We start from the raw sequence: 18,857 nt of genomic DNA on the forward strand, positions 1-18,857 counted from the left end.
TTCCCCTCTATTCGACATTGGTGAGGCCTCATCTGGAGTACTGTGTCCAGTTTTGGGCCCCACACTACAAGAAGGATGTGGAAAAATTGGAAAGAGTCCAGCGAAGGGCAACAAAAATGATTAGGGGTCTGGAACACATGACTTACAAGGAGAGGCTGGGGGAACTGGGATTGTTTAGTTTGCAGAAGAGAAGAATGAGGGGGGATTTGATAGCTGCTTTCAACTACCTGAGAGGTGGTTCCAAAGAGTATGGTTCTAGACTATTCTCAGTGGTGGAAGATGACAGGACAAGGAGTAATGGTCTCAAGTTGCAGTGGGGGAGGTTTAGGTTGGCTATTAGGAAAAACTTTTTCACTAGGAGGGTGGTGAAACACTGGAATGCGTTACCTAGGGAGGTGGTAGAATCTCCTTCCTTAGAAGTTTTTAAGGTCAGGCTTGACAAAGCCCTGGCTGGGATGATTTAATTGGGGATTGGTCCTGCTTTGAGCAGGGGGTTGGACTAGATGACCTCCTGAGGTCCCTTCCAACCTGATATTCTATGACAGAAAGCTACTGTTAACAGCTGGATTGCAAGACTGAGAGCTCACAATTGCACTTCTGCACTGTGCTGCATGCCAGATGTCTCAGAATCAAGTGGCTAAGCTCTGATTTGCCATCTTGTCTGGGGGAAAGAGCAATTTGGTAGTGGGCAATCAATGACAAGCCTTTCCTTGCAGGATGCCACTTCGCAGTGATTTCAGTGAGTCACAGCAGTGAGGGAGGAATATAAATGTTCTAGTACCACGTTTCCAAATGGACCTCTGAGTTGGTCTTGCCTGTTTTGCTTGCACTGCTGCACAGCAGCCACAAATGTGCCAAATGTAAAGCATATTACTCTGTCTGCACACTAGCCGCAAGCCCTGTGTACCCTGGATTCTCTCCTTATTGCTTCTGACCGTTGAGATCAGCTTGGACTCATAGGCTTGCAATCCCTAGACTTTTATCTCAGGGCTCACTGAAGAGCCCTCTACTCTGGAATTTGCTTCTTTCCTTGTTTCAATAGACAACCCCTCCCATTCCCCCTCCCCCCCCCCCCGATTTGTTGGTTTTGTAACCAGCCCTAAAAATCTATTTATGGGCCTGCTTCAAAGCCACCAAAGTCAAGAATAGACTTTTGCTGCGGAGGTTCTCCAGTTCTGATGGCTGGTCTGGCTCACTGATGATATTGTGCCATCTTAGAATGCTTATTCTCTAATATTTCAGATTATTTCATGTTCCACATTTGATTGTGCACCATCCTTTTTGTACTGTATGGGGGGACTGTCAGAGGCACAACGGGGGAGTGCAGCACCACCTGGAAAGGCTCACATATACTGATTCAAACTGGATTCTCCAGCAACAACAGACAAAGAAAGGGCTCTTAGATAAATTGCCTGCGTTTAAACTGACTCAGTCTGCTTTCTGATCCAGCAAATGGACAGAACCTTCTGTCCAAGGGGAGCCCCAATCCTTCCTGGGAAGGACTTTGGCCTGCAGAGGCCTGGTGAGACTGATTGGTGACCTCTGGTAAGCTTTCAGCCTACACACAGGAACTTCTATTGCTTGTAATATGTTTTCTCTATAATGCTTTCACTTTAAGAATAAATGTGGTTGCTTAGAGAGGGCTGTGTGGTATCTTATAACTGTGTCAAGTACGTTGTTCATAGCCTTCAGAGAGAGAGCAAAGCACAGATGCTGGCCTGTTCAGGCAGTCTGACTTATTGAGGAACTCCACAGTTCCCTGCTTACACTGTGAGCCTGGAAAAACCCCAGTCAGGAGGGAGAGAGACATGGGTCTCTGCCCAAGAGAGGTGATGGCTGAGTAGCCAGAAGCCTAGGGTGGGTGCTCTCAAGGGACCGCGGAAAGGTGCCCTGAACCGTGACAGTGCGTATAAATATAAATCACTGCATCTCAGACAGAAATGCCAGCTGTGTGCCCTATGGCCCCCTTCCTCTCAACCCCAACCTCAAATTGTATAATGAGTGCCTGGGATGGTGGCAGCCCCCAAGGAAAAATACAATTGCACCTCCCAGAAAATATTTCTCCAGCTCCCCACTTTGCCTCAGTAACTCTCTCTCTCTGAGCAACATCCTCTATCGGGCTCAGACAACACAAAGGGAATTCATGCTGACAACCACCCAAGGACCAGCAGCGTATTAAAGGGAGGCAGGTAGCAAAGTGAAAGCTCCCTCAAGCTAGGGGCTCATCAGGCTGACACAGTTAAGGCACCTCAGTTTCATAGCTAGAAGCACACAAGGGAGTGATGTGGCCAGTATCCTTGCATCCAATCAATCACCTGTGACTGCCCCAACCCAAGGGATCAGGTGCCCACTTTGCAGCAGGGTGAACTGGAGGTGACCTTTCAGTGTGAGATTGAGAGAGTTGCAAACCCATGACCTTAAGAGTTATAGGTGAGGCCCATAAGCACTCAGCCATTGCACTTCTGATGGTATGGGGGGTGCCAAACGCAAACGGACCCCAAGTACAAGAGTGCCTGAGAAAACCCTGACACAATAACATTGCTTCCAAGAGGGATAAAAAGACATGCCAAATGGGAGTCCAGGCACACAGTGCTGCTTCATTCAGACACAGGTTTCTGAGTCTTGCATGAATGGACTGTGGAAGCAATGAACTGTAGCAGATCAAGCTATAAAAGTGATCTGAACACAGATCAGTGTTGCTGTCATTTAGACCCACATGCAATAGGGTCCCTGGGACAGGCACAGACATATGTGCCGTGCAGTCACACACATCAGAATCTATAGGGCAGATGCAACATTTGGGACAAAGCGGTGTAGGGATGTGATGTTTGAGCATTGTTATCAAACTCCTCTCACTGTTTAGCCACTCAGCAGGGAGAGCTTTCCCAGGAGATGAGGAAAATATTTCAGCATTTGAGAGTGTCTGCGCTGACAAATCTCATTAAATTTGGTGTCTTTCTTAAAGCCCCAGCTCCTCAAGGGGAGAACGTCTGCTTACTTTTTAAAAAATAAATGCAAGTTTCGTGCTTATGGAGGAAAGCTGGAAAATGTGACCAGAGTGCACCCCAAAGGCTCTGAAACCAGAAAGCAAATAAAAATAGCACAACTTGTATTATTATGATTTTTTAATCTCCTCTCATGATTTTGGGAGCCTGACTCATGATTTTTGAAGGTTTGAGTTGGCAATACAGGTCTCTTCTTTGTGTAAACATTTTGTTTGGCTGGTCTAGGGAAAAGCTGGAATCCTTCAGGTTTGGAGAGTCTTTGTGGAGCTTTTCACATTGATGGGAGGAGATATGGGTACATTTTACCAGGGTTTTACAGCGCTTTAGAAGTGCCAGATCATACCTGTGCCGTGTGAACTTGACTTAGAGAGGGAGGTATAAGGACTGGAAGATGCATCCTGCATAGAATGCCCTGCTGATGTGCTGACTCATGAATATTTGCTTTGTGCCCTTTTCGTTGGCAAACCCGTTCATCCATTACCCTAGCAGCTTCGCCTCTGTTACCTGTTGCACATCAGCTGTTTTATATCCAGGATTGGACTAACTGGCACAATTGTAGCGTCAGCCAGATGAGGGATGGCAGGAGTCAAAAGTGTCCACTTTGGAGTAAGACCCTACCTTCTTCGTGGAATACTTCGGCACCGTTGGATGTGCAACACACAGCTGGTACAAATTTCTATTAGGAACACGAAGACTTCCGGCAACCACTGTTTCTGCCATACAGCTATCGTGGCTCTCAGCTCCCCACCTGGCTTTAATAAGCTGATTTTCCCCTAGGAGATTCCTGCCACACTGTGTATAGTAGTGTTGTTAAGGCTATTGTGAGATGGTCATGGCCATTTCCATCCCATTGCAACAGGCTGCAGCAGTATCTCTTAGCTAGAGCTGTTCTAGGTGTCACCACTGGCTGTGTTAAACACCCAGCACACATTTATTTAAGAGTACAAATCACTACCTATGGAGTGAAATGAGTCAGTGTAGCCCCTCCCCGTCTTTGCCCATGTTCAGTCAATTGCTTTTGCTCACACGTGCTTAACTGCACTTCTGCATTTAAGTGAAGGAGTGTCTCCATCCACTCTGCAGCATGCCAGAGGGCTGCAGGGGAAGGAGACAAATTGTTTTTACTGCTTTCAACTTAAAGTACTAATGGAATAAGGTGCACTGCTTTGGACTGCTTTCTCTCTATAATTCAATCATGACTCAATAATGTGCAGTCTAAAAAGGTGTTAGAATTTTTGCAGTGTCTAACTTACTGCCAGACAGGGCCCTCCTTACCCATATGCAAAGTATGCAGCTGTGTAGGGCAATAGGAAATTTGGAGCACCAAATGCATGCTGCTCCAGCCTCTGCTCCACCTCTTCCCCTTGGCCCCTGCCCGCTTCCACTCCCCTGGGGACTGCAGCAGGGGTCGGGCCTGCACTCACCGGCGGCGGGAAGTGCAGCGACCTGCCCCCAACCCGCCAGTGAGTGCTGGGGGGTGGTTCCCCCCTGCTTCCCAAGCCAGCCCGCGTCCCCCCCGCAGAGGCCTGGGGCCTGTGTAGGGCCCCAGAATAGCTAGGGATGGCCCTGCTGTCAGATTGTTAATAAGTTGTTTAACTTGCTAGCAGAAACCAGGGCCATTTAAGAGACCATGGTATGTTCTGTGCAGTGCTTATGTGTTGTTCTGCATACCAAGGAATTATTCTTAAGCCTCCTCTTTATGCTCCAGATTGTCTTGTATTAAGAATTACTGCAGCACCATGGCACTGGCTTCCCAGGAGATGTCATTTCCACACTGGATGTAATGCAGTGATTAATTTGTGCCAGGGCTTGCCAGGGCTGAGCCGCAATAGCTGTAGGTTTGGCAGTTCATAGCGCCAGCATCTCTGCACTTGCTGCATCCGTTCTGAATGTAAAAAAATGACTTTTTGAGCCCCAGCACCTCTTTCATTACAAAACTAGCACTGGTGTAGGATAACCATTTTCTCTTACTATTTTACCACTGATACCACATTGTCAGTCCAAACCATTGTACTCTGTACTTAGAATGGGGAATACTGCTAAAAGGGGAATATCTCGCCTACTGGCGGAGGGTCAGGTCCTTAGCTAGTGTAAATCAGCATAGCTCCATTGACTTCAGTGGAGCGAAGCCAGTTTACACCAGCTGAAGATCTGGGCCTAGCTGTTTGTTTATTCCCCATACACTGCTTTTTAGAGGAGGCATTTTCAGGGCTGACAAATAGCATTCCCCAAGAATTGAATGGAAGATGAATTGGGTATGGGCTGTTGATTAATTCTAGGCAGCGGGGTACACTGGGCATGGTCTTCTACCTAGAAGAAAAATTAATACTATGTCTTTTTGGAAGCTCATTTTTAAAGCTTAGAAAAGATATTTTTCCCCCTGAAGAAATGTTTGGAAAAAATATTGCAAAGTTAGAAATATTACTTTTAACTTCCTCATTCTGATTCTAATTAACAGTCCACAGTTGCCAGGAGACATACTTCCACCCCATGCCTTTGGTGTTAGCTCTGTTGATTAGAAAATGTTATACATTGCATACTTTTTCTACCATGGTTATATTTTACTTGAATGATGCACATTGTCTATTTCACTTTCATTTTAAATAAGTGATATTATGTAATAAGTTGAAGGGATCTCTGAGCCACCAGTAACAGAGAGTCTGATTTAAAACTGATGAATGAACTTGTGGAATTAACCATTATGCAAACCTCACTGCATGGTTGTGATATTAGTTCTTTTCACTGATAGAGCATCTAGCAGAGAAAGGTATAACATGATCCAATGGCTGGAAGTTGAAGCTAGACAAATTCAGATTGGAAATAAGGCGTACATTTTTAATGGTGAGAATCTTTAACCATTGGAACAATTTACCAAGGGTCGTGGTGGATTCTCCATCACTGACAATTTTTAAATCAAGATAAGATACTTTTTCTAACAGATCTGATGTAGGAATTATTGTGGGGCAGTTCTCTGGCCTGTGCTGTACAGCAGGTCAGACTAAATCAGGGCTTCTCAAACTTCATTGCATCGCGACCCCCTTTTGACAATAAAAATTACTACATGAGCCCAGGAGGGGGGACCAAAGCCTGAGCCAGCCCAAGCCCCAGGTAAGCAGTGGGGAGAGACCAAAAGCCGAAGCCCAAGGGCTTCAGTCCCAAGCAGGGGCCTCTAATCTGAGTCCCAACACCTAAAGTCCTCAGGTTTCGGCCCTGGGCAGTGGTGCTCAGTGTTCAGCTTCAGCCCCAGGCCCCAGCAAGTCTAAGCCAGTCCTGGCAATTCCATTAACATGGGGTCACGACCCACTTTGGGGTCATGACCACAGTTTGAGATCCGCTACACTAGTTGATCACAATGGTCCCTTCTGGCCTTGGAATTTATTAATCTTTCATCAGAGGATCTCAAAACATTTTATATAAATGGGTCCATTTTAAAGCCAAGGCACAGGGAAGGTTAAGTGACTTTTCCAGCACCAGAAATAGAGCTGGATGAATAATGGATTTTTTGGTTCTCTGGCAATTCTGAAAAATAAGAATGTTTGTTTTGGGACAAACCAAAACCTACTTTTTTTTCAAAAATTTTCAGTGAATTAAATTTTTCAGGCATTTTGAGTAAAGCAAAAGAGGACTAGACTCTAGATCAGGGGTCGGCAACCTCTGGCACGCATGGCGAAGGCGGCACGCGAGCTGATTGTCAGTGGCCTTATGCTGCCCGGGTCCTGGCCACCAGTCCAGGGGGCTCTGCATTTTAATTAAATTTTAAATGAAGCTTCTTATACGTTTTTAAAACCTTATTTACTTTACATAAAACAATAGTTTAGTTATATATTATAGACTTATAGAAAGAGACCTTCTAAAAACATTAAAATGTATGACTGGCACGTGAAGCCTTAAATTAGAGTGAATAAATGAAGACTCAGCACACCACTTCTGAAAGGTTGCCGACCCCTGCTATAGAGTCATTCCTGTTCTCCCTTTCTTTGGCCCAGTGATTATCCATTGTCATCTATAGTAACAATTCATAGTCATTCATGACAGTGGTTAGTCAGGGGGCAAATGACTCTATAGCCGGGATGGGCAAACTTTTTGGCCCAAGGGCCACATCGGGGTTGCGCAACTGTATGGCGGGCCGGGTAGGGAAGGCTGTGCCTCCCCAAACAGCCTGCCCTCTATCTGCCCCTCCCACGTCCCACCCCCTGACTGCCCACCAATGCAACACTCCTTATGCCCTGACCTCCTCCTCCCGGGACCCGGCCCCTAACCGCCCCCCAGGACCCCACCCCCTATCCAACTCCCCCTGCCCCCTGTTTCCTGACCGCCCCTGGGGACCCCCTGCCCCTTATCCAAGCCCCCCGCTCCGCGCCTCCTTACCATGCTAGAGCCAGTCACGCCACCGCGCTGCCCGACAGGAGCAGTGGGCCAGAGCTCTGCCCGCATGGCAGGGTGGCTGCGGGGGAGGGAGAACAGCGGGGGAGGGGCTGGGGGCAAGCCTCCCCAGCGGGGAGCTCAGAGGCCGGGCAGGATGGACTGTAGTTTGCTCACCTCTGCTCTATAGCCTGGTGGTTAGGATATTCACCTCAGATGTGGGAGACCCAAGTTGAAGCCCCTTCCCCAATGAATAGCTCAGACTAAGTAGGACAGCTTCAATAGGAGGGATTGAGGAAGCCTTAGATTGGAATATCCCATGGCCTGCCCTAGAATAAAAAATTCACACTGCTCTTTTCACAAACCAAGTCACTTTCAGAGCCTAATCTAGGTGTCCTACCCCCAGTATCTGGCTCTAACGACTGAGCCACACAGTCTCCCTACATAGTTTATATTTTGAGCGAAGAAAATAGTATAACAGCAATATGTGCCTTTTTGGGTTTTTTTAAAAAAAGAGACAATAGACCCAAGGGCTTGTTTGACATGGAGAAATCGGCACCAGTGTAAATCTGTTGTTATAGTAAACCCTTATTGTAGACTCACTGCAAAGCAATTCCACTAACCTTGGTAATCTACCATTCTATTTCACACCAGTGCATGCCCCATCTTACTCGTGTGCAGGGAAGCTTATGCACCAATGCAATCGCCGTGTAGACAGGGCCTCAATCAACCTCTTACATGCTTCCTCTTCATTGCATTGGTGAGCGGTATCAGACGTCTGGGGCCTTGTAGGTTGGGCTCCCAGTAGAGGAGAAATCCGTGATGCTGAGTCTGGTTGTCTTCTAAATGTAACTTGTTTTATTTGCACATGTACCTGGAACAGAGAGAGTCAAAAAGCATGCAGGGCAAGCCCTTCTTTCAGGGATCTCACCTCAGCACCAACACCTGCTTCCCAGGGACAACTTTGCCTCAAGAATTGACTCTAATCTGAGACCAAACTCTCCTTCTGGCTCCTCTCCCTAGAATCTCACATAACAAACTTGCAACAGCGCGTCACATGGCTATCCAAGACTGACCATTCGTTCAAGCTCTCTGACAAAAGAACTTGGGAAAACTATGTGTAACAGCGCCACCTGTTGACACCTGCTGTGACTGTGTCTGGGACGCTGATCATGCAGCCAGCCTCCAGTGATGTCAGTGGGATACTGCTCAAGCAGAGAGGCCTGCCTGCAGGAAGCAGCTTGCAGGGTCAGGGCACAAGCACCTGTTCGATGGAGAATATACAGTTTCTGAGCACTGTATGGACAAATAAGGGCCTGGTTTTCAGAAGTACTGAGTGTTCACAACCCCAAATCAGTGGAAACTGTAAGTCCTCAGGTGTCTTATGTTTTTCTTACTCTGTGATTTGTAAGTGTAGAGTGAGGTTCCCTGCACTAGCCTGTATGTTACACTTTACATTGATAAGTGTGGCTTTTTAAATTATGTTCCCTAAGAAGAGCGATTTTATGCAGACAGGTTTCAGAGTAACAGCCGTGTTAGTCTGTATTCGCAAAAAGAAAAGGAGTACTTGTGGCACCTTAGAGACTAACCAATTTATTTGAGCATAATATTTGAGCTCAAATAAATTGGTTAGTCTCTAAGGTGCCACAAGTACTCCTTTTCTTTTTATGCAGACAGAGAGGAATCAGTATGCATTTTAATGGGTGCTGTCAGGAAAATTATTGATTACTTTACTAATGATTTTGAAATTGTCATTATGTTAAGTCCATCAGGGCTTTTTGTATGGCTTTGCCAAGAACTCTTGCATATCCTCCATTCTTTTTTTCATCTAAAACATTTTCACCTACCACATCAATGCAAAGCAAGATCTGCTCCATGTTTGGTAACTGTTTCGTCTGTGCATAAAAACGATTTCAGCGATGATGATACATGGAAAAAGTTCTTTTGTTTTGTTTTTTCAGCCATCACTTATCGCAGTTATTGATGTCATTATAAGCATGAAGGACAAACTTAATAGACTTTTGACTATATCAAACAGTGCAAGAAATCATACCTGTTGTTCTGCTTAGTAATTTGTGGTGGTTGTACTAAGTTATGAAAAGCAAGGCATCTAATGCCAGTCAGCTTAACAGAAAGTTTTAGGTTGCAGTACTGAGCACTCAAGTCTAAAACAAGGGCAGAAAGCCAAAATATGTAACTGATCTCTGATTTGGTTCCAATTCCCAGGTCCAGCCAAGTTCCACTGGACCTGACGGGTGGCTTTATGCTGCCTTTGTGTGCCTCCATCCTGGGACCTGCTGGGGGGACCAATTGAGCCCTTCACATACATTAGAGCAGCCTCAGGGCTGCTCTAACCTGCACCAGTCTACCTATGGAGAGTACATAAGAGATGAAGAATGAGAAAAAAGATTTCTTTCAAAGAGAAGACAAACCTAGGTAGAGGGGACACAAGAAGAGCAGTTGGAAAGTTAGTTTAGCCAACAAAGTTTGAAAGAAGCTGGAGTGGACTAGGAATGGACTAAGGGGGCTGGATGTAGACAATAAATAAGGAACCTCTGTGATGACACAGTTATTTTGTTACTTTATTTGCATATTTTGTTCTGACTCACGTTCCGGCTCAGGATGGAGCCTGGGCCCTGAGATTCAACCCACCCTCAGAATTTCAGCGCCCAGGCTCCAACCTGCATCTGAAGGTCTACACTGCTATTTTTACCCCTGCAATGCAAGCCCTGTGAGCCCAATTCAGCTGATGTGGGCTCTGAGATGCAGTGTCAGAGCTCTCTCTTCGTAGTGTAGACAAACACTCAGACAGAAAGCAGACTCCTTCGCTGCTTGCCATAGCTCCCCCCAAAGAAATGAACATCACAAAACCAGTGCCAGTAGGCCAGTAAGCACAGTAGGCACATGCCTAGAGGCACCAGCATTCTAGGGGTGCCTAAAAGTGGGTTAAAAGTTTAATTTGTTATGGAAAACACGAAGGTCAGCTGAAGGCAGGGGGTGCGCTGAAGATGCTGTGCCTAAGGGCGCATAAGGTGTAAATCCAGCCCTACACAAAACTAACCGCAGAATATTTCTTCAGGTTTGCTATAGGCCCACACACTCCAAAAAAGGCCTGTGTGTAACAGCACCATCGGGGGACTTCTGCCAGGACAGTGTTAATGAATCTTTTCCATAGCCATTGTTTTTTCATGTGAACTTTCTCTGTCACCTACTTTGCACTGTATTAGGTGCATTAGAAAACAAAACTCTGGAAAGTGGCCAAGGCCTCCAGTAAGGTGATGCCAGGTTTTGATGTTAGTTTATTGGTTCTCTAGCTGTGCTCTGTGCATGTTCTAAGGCTTCAGACTCATGCTGTTGCTAGAACAGCAAATTCAGTAATAGCAGAGAAACAGTCTTAAGTAGCTAGTCTGGATAAGAATGTGGACGTATAGGTCAATTTCCACATTAAGGCCCATGACAAAAATATAATCAAAATCATTTTGGTTTGAAAAACAAATGTATTGTTTTAAAAAAAATAGCCTACCACCATTGATGCTTTCTCCACTTCCTCCTGCCTTAGCTTTCAGAAAGAATCTATCTCCTTTGAATTCCCAGAGTGTGAAAGCATCATATGGAAACCTATAAACTACTAGCTTCAAGAGAGACATCTTTAAAATCAGACTTGAATGACTGACCATTGTCATATGCATGTGTCTGTGAGAAGCTGCCATTTTCATTTGTATGGCTGGTTAGCTTAAGCATTCTCTGTTAGCTTCAAGGGGGTGAGTGGTTTGTTTGTTTGTTTCAAGTTTCAAATGTCAGCCGGGAGCCTGTGGCTTTTTGCAGTGAGGTCACAGAGTCCCATGCTTACTAAGAGACCTAGGCTGCCCCAAGCTCTCTGAGCATTACACACCAACCTAATATGGAAACCACAGCAAAATGCACCACTTAAAAATAATGGGAGAGCAGTGGCAGAACTGTTAGCTGAGGCTGTAATAGCCCAACCTAATGCAGGTAAACCTGAATTTTCACAAAGCATTAAGTACATAAAGGCAGAGACAAAGGATGGAAGTAGGTTAAGTGACTGTTTTACAGGTAAATGGCTCCCGTCTCCAAAAGAGATCCTTGCCTGCCAACCAGGTTTTAGCTCTTTATAAAGGTTATTTTACCAGATCCTCACTCCTGTGAAGAGTAGTTGGTTGCAGTTGTCTCTCTCAGTAATGGCTTTTCACTGTGAGAGTCAGGGTAGCAAGCCTTTCCCAAGAGTGGGATTTGAGGGGAGGGTGTGGGGTCAGAAGATTCGGGGCTCACATGTCAAAGGGGAGCTTGGCCTGTGGCATCCTGGCAGTTCTGAGTCTGGTGTCAAGGGCCACCATGGCCATGCACGTTGGGCCAGATCCCAACGTCCTTATTTAGGGCCTATTCTCTTCCCTCCCTACGAGAGAGAATTCTGCGAGCCTCAGCTGATGGGGACCTTGCTTCCAAGCTTTTCTGTCGGGAGGGCACGGTTTGCTCCCGGAGGATAAACCTGAGTATCATGTCCTTGACCTCAGATCCCTTCAGATCTGCTGGGATCTGCAGTTGAGGAGAGGTTTTGGTTCTTCCTGATCGCTGTAGAGCTACAGTACCAGGGCTATCGCAGACTATTCCGTAAAGGGATGGGGATCTCCCACACAGAGAGAGGGGTACAAAGTGCAAACTAATGCAAGCCTCACATGTTCCCCACAGGTGGGGGCCCAAACAGCTTCCTTCTCCTCAGCGATCCCTCCCAGCTCTGGAGAGTGGGACCCCCTGGAGCCCACAGGCTTGAGGGGATCAGGGGGCAGACTGCAGAGATGAAACGCCTCTCCTTCTGCAGGGCTTGGAGTGAGGAGAATGGGGCCCTGGAGGGAGCAGCATGGGGCTCTCAGTTTTTACTCCGTGTTTACTTAAGCAAAGCTCCCATTGTCTTTGGCAGCCATTTCTACTGAGTGAAGATTTCAGCACTCAACCCAAACTTGTGCACAGCGATGATCACAATGATCCAGCAAGAGCCAGAGACCAAAGTGCCCACCAGATCTCCTGGTGACACTGGCCAGGCCCACAACAGGATGGGTGGACTAATGAGGCAGGCTCTCAGGGGAATGTGAGGCTGGGAACTGTGCTGATTTTTAAAGGGCCATAGACTGGTCACTCTCTGTGGAAATACCTCTGTCCTGTGTGAATTCCAGATGTGAGTGAGCACATGTCCAAACTGGCCCATCAGAGTGAAGGCCAAGCAGCCCCAGCCAGCACTCCCCATTGGATTTAGGGTCCATGGAAGGAGGAAAGGTTGGGACCTCGGGGCCTCTGTCCTACCAGGCGTTTCAATTCCATGACAATGTAGACACCCTGGAGGTGACTGAGACATTAGTACTGCATGTGTGAACGTGTGTATGTGCACACACATTCTATACAGAGCCCAGAGCAGGGCTTTCAGATGAAAGGTCCCTTCCATCTTCTCAGGCCTTCTGCTTTTCTGTCTCACACTCTGATGAGCCTGCTGCTCATTCTCCACTTTTCTTGGCTTTGACTGGGGCAGATTAACTCGAGACCCTATTAATCAGTGAGAAAGGGACCCTGGCATCCTTGTGCGGGATTCCATATGCTTCACCTCTCTTCCTCCTTGGGGACATGGCTCGGGGGCAATCTCCTCCATTCCCCAGGGAGGGTTACTGTGGCAACGGCCACGTATATTTCACATATCATGAAGATCCAGAGGTGCAGCATGTGAAGAACACAGACCAAATGCAGTCATAGGGCCAGTGGAGTTAATTCCATACCAGCCCATGGAGTTTGCCCCTACTTATCCCAGATGTGACCTCAGCCCCGTAGTTCCCAGGATGCATTTCAGTGTTATTCCTGAGCCTTATTGTAGAATGCTGTGGGATGCTGTGTGGCTGCCTCCTGAGATAATTACTTGATGAGTCTTTACCCAAACTAACTTCCTTTTGATGTTTCCGTCCTCCCTCCTGTTTCTCCTTTTCTTTACTCTCCCTTTCCCCCCTTACTCTTGAATCTCTATTCTTCTCTGTTTCAGCAAAACGATATCAGTCAAAATAATTGATGATGAGGAGTATGAGAAAAACAAGACCTTCTACCTTGAGATTGGGGAGCCCCGTCTGGTGGAGATGAGTGAGAAGAAAGGTGGGGGATCTGCTCTGAGGCTGAGCTCAGCCTGCGTGCACCTGTCCTGATCACTCATGGATGCCTGGCACTTTCCAATACATGCAATCTAAAACATGCCTTCCTCTATCTATGTCAAAGAGCAGGAGTCAAGTCACTAGGGCCTGGAGCTGAGAACCTTTATGTTTGCACTTTGGACTCCAATTTCAGTTTTCCATACTTAAATTCAGACATTATGGGCCTGATCATCAACTGGCGTAGATCAGCATAGCTCCATTGACTTCAATGGAGCGATGACGGCTTACACCAGTCAAGGATCTGGCCTTTCATAAGTTGCTGGGGTGCTGCTGTTACTTAAATGCAAAACCAGTCCACCTCCTGTTAGGGCTCAGATACTTGGCACAGAGCTATGAATAAAATCCAGATGCAGATTGACTGCAAACAAAGCAACCAAACCCTCTGGCGTTTGGATTTCCTTTTCCATGTAACACTTATGTGCTACATGAACAATAGCTCCCCACAACGTAAACCTATCTACTTCATTTCAGAGTTAAATTTGTGGAGTGGCTCCTTTTTCAGAATGAAACAGCCTAGGTGCAGCGATGGACTTTCTGCTCTTTTACATAAGTAACTGAGGCAGATGTGCTCCTCTCTTCGTATCATCTCGGTAACCATCTCGCCTGGTTGAACTTAAAGCATGAGTGTGTGACGCCAACCATTTGTTTTGCCTTTGTCTTGTGTTCCCACAGGAAATTCATTACCCTTAAAATACTTGACCGTGAGGAGTATGAGAAAGAGTGCAGTTTCTACCTTGTGCTTGAGGAACCAATATGGCTACGAAGAGGAATGAAAGGTGTGAGAGTAAAACCCAGACAAACTCTCGAGAAATTGTAGTCTGCTCTCTCTGTCTCCCTACTCTCACACTTGCTCTCTCCTCGCACTTGGCTTCCAAATATTTTGCCATATCTCCTCTCAAGCTTAGCAACTTTTTCTTTTTTATTGTTTGGCGGGTGTCACTCTGGTCCCACTGGCTAGCTCCCACTGAAGCAGGGTTGGCACTAAATACAAACTGACTTTTTTTGTCAAGTGTTCATCTGTGAACTGCTCCCACTTGTGAGGCAGTAAATGAAAACAATCCAGTGAATAAATCACTAGGGGTTCATATCCTCTCCACGCTAGCTAGGGAGGGACAAGCTCACACACACTGTTGAGGTGCTGTCAACCAGGAGTTTATAGCAGCGTCTAGCCCCCACAAAGTGATCACAAACACCAGAGTGGGTCTGAGATTCCACCACATGCAATGGGGGAAGACAAAGTGCAAATCCTAAACTGTCAATTGCTATTGCAATAGTATCACAAATAAAGACATTTCAGTTGTGTATTTAAAATATACAGCACTGAAATTGCGTATATAAATATCCTTTTAATCTAGGAGAAAACAGTCTCTTTTTTTAATTAAAAAAGGATACTGCATCATTTTTAGCAGGAGATAAAGTAGACCCTCTGTTTAAATAAAAATCACATTCTTAACACAATATTTTTAGCTTTTTTACACTGGTAATGAGAATACAATGAGATCTGAAGGTAGGTCAAAATCAGATAATTCCAGTAGGACGTCTGCAGTCAGGATTTCACCCAGTGGATCTGGAAGTAAATAGATAAAATGCACTGAAAGTACAGTGACATGGACATTCCGCTGAATCCTCATAAGAGTGATGAAATCAGTTTCCATCACACAAAATAAAAACATTTCTCTAAAGCAACTGCAAACATACTCATAAAAAGAAAAGGGCTGCTAATTTTTCTAAGCAGTTTCTTTTCTTAAAAAGGTAACTTAAAATGAATGGATATAACTCATTTCATGAATTATTGATGGCTAATAAGGACATTACAGCAATAACATAATTATCCTGAATAATTAGTTGCAACACAAAACATTTTTTTTTAACAACCCAAACATTGTTAGCAACATTTTGTCTCTTTGGTTCCCTGTTTAATTTCTAGGAGATATCTGCTCCTTAAGAATCATCAGATTGTATTATAATATTATTATTATTATTATCATACATTTAGGCCCTGAATCAGCAAAGCACCTGAGCACATTCTTAACTTTTGAGTCCCAGGGTTAGTTTATACCAGATCGGGTAAGAGGTGACTTGATCATGGTCTGCAAGTACCTACAGGGAGAAGAGATTTCTCATAATAGATGATTCTTTAATCTAGCAGAAAAACGCATAGCAAGCTCCCATGGCTGGAAGCTGAAGCTAGACAAAATGAGACTAGAAATAAAATGCACATTTTTAACAGTGAGGGTACTTAACTCTTGGAACAATTTACTAGGGATGTGGTGGATGGAGTCACTTGATGTCTTTAAATCAAGGCTGGGTGTCTTTCCAAAAGAGATTCTATAGCTCAAACAGAAGGCAGAAAGCATTGGGCAAGGTTCTCTGGCCACGCTTTATGGGACATCAGACTAGATGATCATAATGGTCCCTTCTAACCTGCAGATCTCTGAATCTAAGACTTAGGCGTATTGTTATCTGCTTTGCTGCATGGGGGCCTTAGCAAGCTGGTGTTTGCAGAACACTCCATAGGAATTTACAGGGGCAGCTGGAATAGTGGCGTTAGCTCCCCTGTGCCCTCTCTGCGTGAAGTTGGAGACTTGGGATAATATAAATATAGATCTCGTAGCCCTTCCCCCCACCCCCATCCAGCCTTGGCACTCATTAATTGACCCCTCCATGCTAGCCTGTTAGGTCCCACCGTGAAGTCCACCTCTACATCGCATGGGGCATGCTGGGTCCTTTCATCCAGCACATCTACCCTGTGCCCTGCTCCCAACAACAGTGCAGGACAGCAGTGGTGCAGAGGGCATTGCTTGGGCTCCCCACACCTTGTGGCATTTCACCCCAAAGAAATAAATAGGCTTCCCTTCTTATAGACTAAATCCATTCATTTGCTGACTACCCCCTGATCCAGCAAAGCATGTAAGCATGGCCCTGATTCAGGAAAGCATCCCTGTTCAAGACAGCATTTAAGCATGTGCTTAAAGTTAAGGGTGTCCTTAAGTGCTGTCCTGGATAGAGATGGGCTTCAGCACAAGTGTGGGTCAGGGCCATGTGTGTCACATGTGAGTAGTCCCAAGGGGGCTGTTCACAGGCTTAGTTTCATACATGCTTAAGTGCTTTGTTGGATCGAGGTCTAAGATGACTTCATGTATATCAAATGTTAGTGCATTTAGTCTGAAACACATACTATTTATTTTAGTTCCTTTTCCCCCGTAGGCAAGAAAAAAATACCCCCTATTACAGAAAAACAAATGAATAGGAAATGTATATTCACTGGTAGCTGTCTGATTTTTAAAAAAATAATTAAGCTTGTTAATATAAAAGAAAGAGGAGAATAATCTGGATTAGTTTAATAAATTACACAGATAAGAAATTCAGTTCAGTCCGATTCATCTTTACTCAAGGAAATGCATGATTTTATCAGGCTCAAACAATTCTGCCTTTGGAAAAACTAACTTTTGTTCACACAGTGAGTTGTTCAGTGCTCTAAATCCAGGCCTTTCTAGCAGCTGGGTACATTTTTAGTCCTGTTCAAAGGCGCAGCTTTCTCAGAGTGCATTCATAGGAGAATGAGGGGGAAAGGGATGGATGCAATTTTGTGCTCAGTGAGCGCATTCATCAGGCGGTCTTAGAGCACAGGGATCAGCCAGACACCTCTGCTGCCATCTCGCAACGTTTCCTAGTTGGTTAGTTGCATTGGCACGGCCATGCATAAGAAGGCAGCCAGAGCCAGCGTGCTTGGAGCTGAATCCATCATACACTAGCCAGAGCTCAGGAGTGATTCAGCCAGTCCTCAAGTGCTACAGCACACCTAAGAGGAGGGAGTCTGCCTGCTCTGCATCTGCCAAGCAGTATTCCCCAGCCAATTTATGCCAGTTGCGCCTAGAGGGACCAGTGAATTGCCCCATGGTGCTTGTGGAGTACTGGGGAGAGCCCAGCTGTTGCTCACCAGCAGCCTTTAGACAAGGTAAAACTTGCTATTCCTCCAACCTCCCCACATGCTTGGAGTTCCCAAGGGAAGGTGAACTATGGCCACACCCCAGCTCCACTCAAAGACAAGGCCTTGTAACATTCGGTGCTGCTGGGCATGAGAGCAGACACAGACACACACACCTTCCCAGGTACTGGGTGAGCAGTAGCTGCATCCTTGTGGCTGCCTCCTGCATGAGAGCACTGTGCTCCCTGCTCCCTCTCTGGCCTAGCACGCTGAGAGGAGAGAAGCTGCCATTACCTAGCACTAGATGGATTCCTCAGAGGGGCTGCATTTATCCCAAGAGAGAACATTGCCCACGGACCTGCATTCCGTTGACAGATGGATGCCCTATGTGATTATGAGCTCACGGAAAATTCCACTAAATCTGACACAGTAACACAATGCAATAGAATCCCAGTGAGTGGGATTTGCATCACGAGCAGTACTAGGGAAATCTACTATTGGAATCATTTCGTGTCACCAAAATAAAATTAACCATTGACACTAAAAGCTATCCATTGACTTCATTTGGCGCTGCATGAGCGCAGTGTTGTCCACTCTCATGGTTTTATCATAAATCGGATCATCTGGAGGGTTTTTAAAGCTCTCGCTGTTGGAGTCATGTGATGACATGAGGCTCTCAGCTTTCGTTTTATAAAACGTAAGTTTCTAGCTCTCATGGTTGCAGGGGAAAGCTTGAAAATGTGAAGCCAAGTAAAGTCTTAGTAGCCAGAAGGCAAATAACAAGAGCCAAAAATGTATTAGTCTTTTTAAAATCTCATGATTTTTAAACCAGTTTTTGAGGACTGACTTATGATTTTTGAACTCTTGGGGCTAGCAATACTGTGAGCTCAGCTTCTGAAATCAGGCCTACGTGTGCCAAACATTAAGATACCTAAAATCAGCAGCTGATTTTGAAAATATTGGCCTGATCCTCTCTGCTTCAGTTCCCCTTCCTTTGAAAAGTGTTGATCTTACTACCTCTCCAGGGTATTGCTAGAAGTAATTAGTCAGAATGTTCAGTTCTTCAAAGATCCAGAGTGCTACCTGAATGCTAAATGACAGTTGTTTTTTATCAGGGCTTAAACTGTCATTTTGCTAAATGACAGGATAAATACTGTATTATGTTTGGTGAGTCAAGCCCTAGCACACACTGTACTTCTTTCATTCTACATTCCCTGTAGAAATCAGGCCATCATGTAATTATTATTTTCCATTTAGACTATTAGAGGAAGTACAAGAATCCAGCAAACAGCCCTTACACCCATATTTTGGGACATATTCTTTCCTCAATCTATGGCAGTACTGCCATTGATGTCGTTGGGC

At 45.5% G+C, this 18,857-nt stretch overlaps 1 protein-coding gene across 5 annotated transcripts in view; it reads left to right on the forward strand.

The window, feature by feature from the left end:
- The window catches only part of SLC8A1 (solute carrier family 8 member A1), a 336,414-nt gene that overhangs the window by 261,455 nt on the left and 56,102 nt on the right, over positions 1 to 18,857 (forward strand). For 3 of the 5 annotated variants that reach the window (XM_073339984.1, XM_073339983.1, XM_073339986.1), the window contains exon 3: positions 13,405 to 13,511. In XM_073339984.1, the coding sequence (XP_073196085.1) occupies positions 13,405 to 13,511 (107 nt within the window). Of the gene's footprint in view, positions 1 to 13,404; positions 13,512 to 14,239; positions 14,344 to 18,857 lie in introns of all 5 variants that reach the window. The other 2 variants (XM_073339985.1, XM_073339987.1) reach the window with 1 other exon arrangement.

The sequence above is a fragment of the Lepidochelys kempii genome, chromosome 3 (assembly GCF_965140265.1).
Source record: "Lepidochelys kempii isolate rLepKem1 chromosome 3, rLepKem1.hap2, whole genome shotgun sequence".
In the NCBI taxonomy this organism is placed as follows: Eukaryota; Metazoa; Chordata; order Testudines; family Cheloniidae; genus Lepidochelys; species Lepidochelys kempii.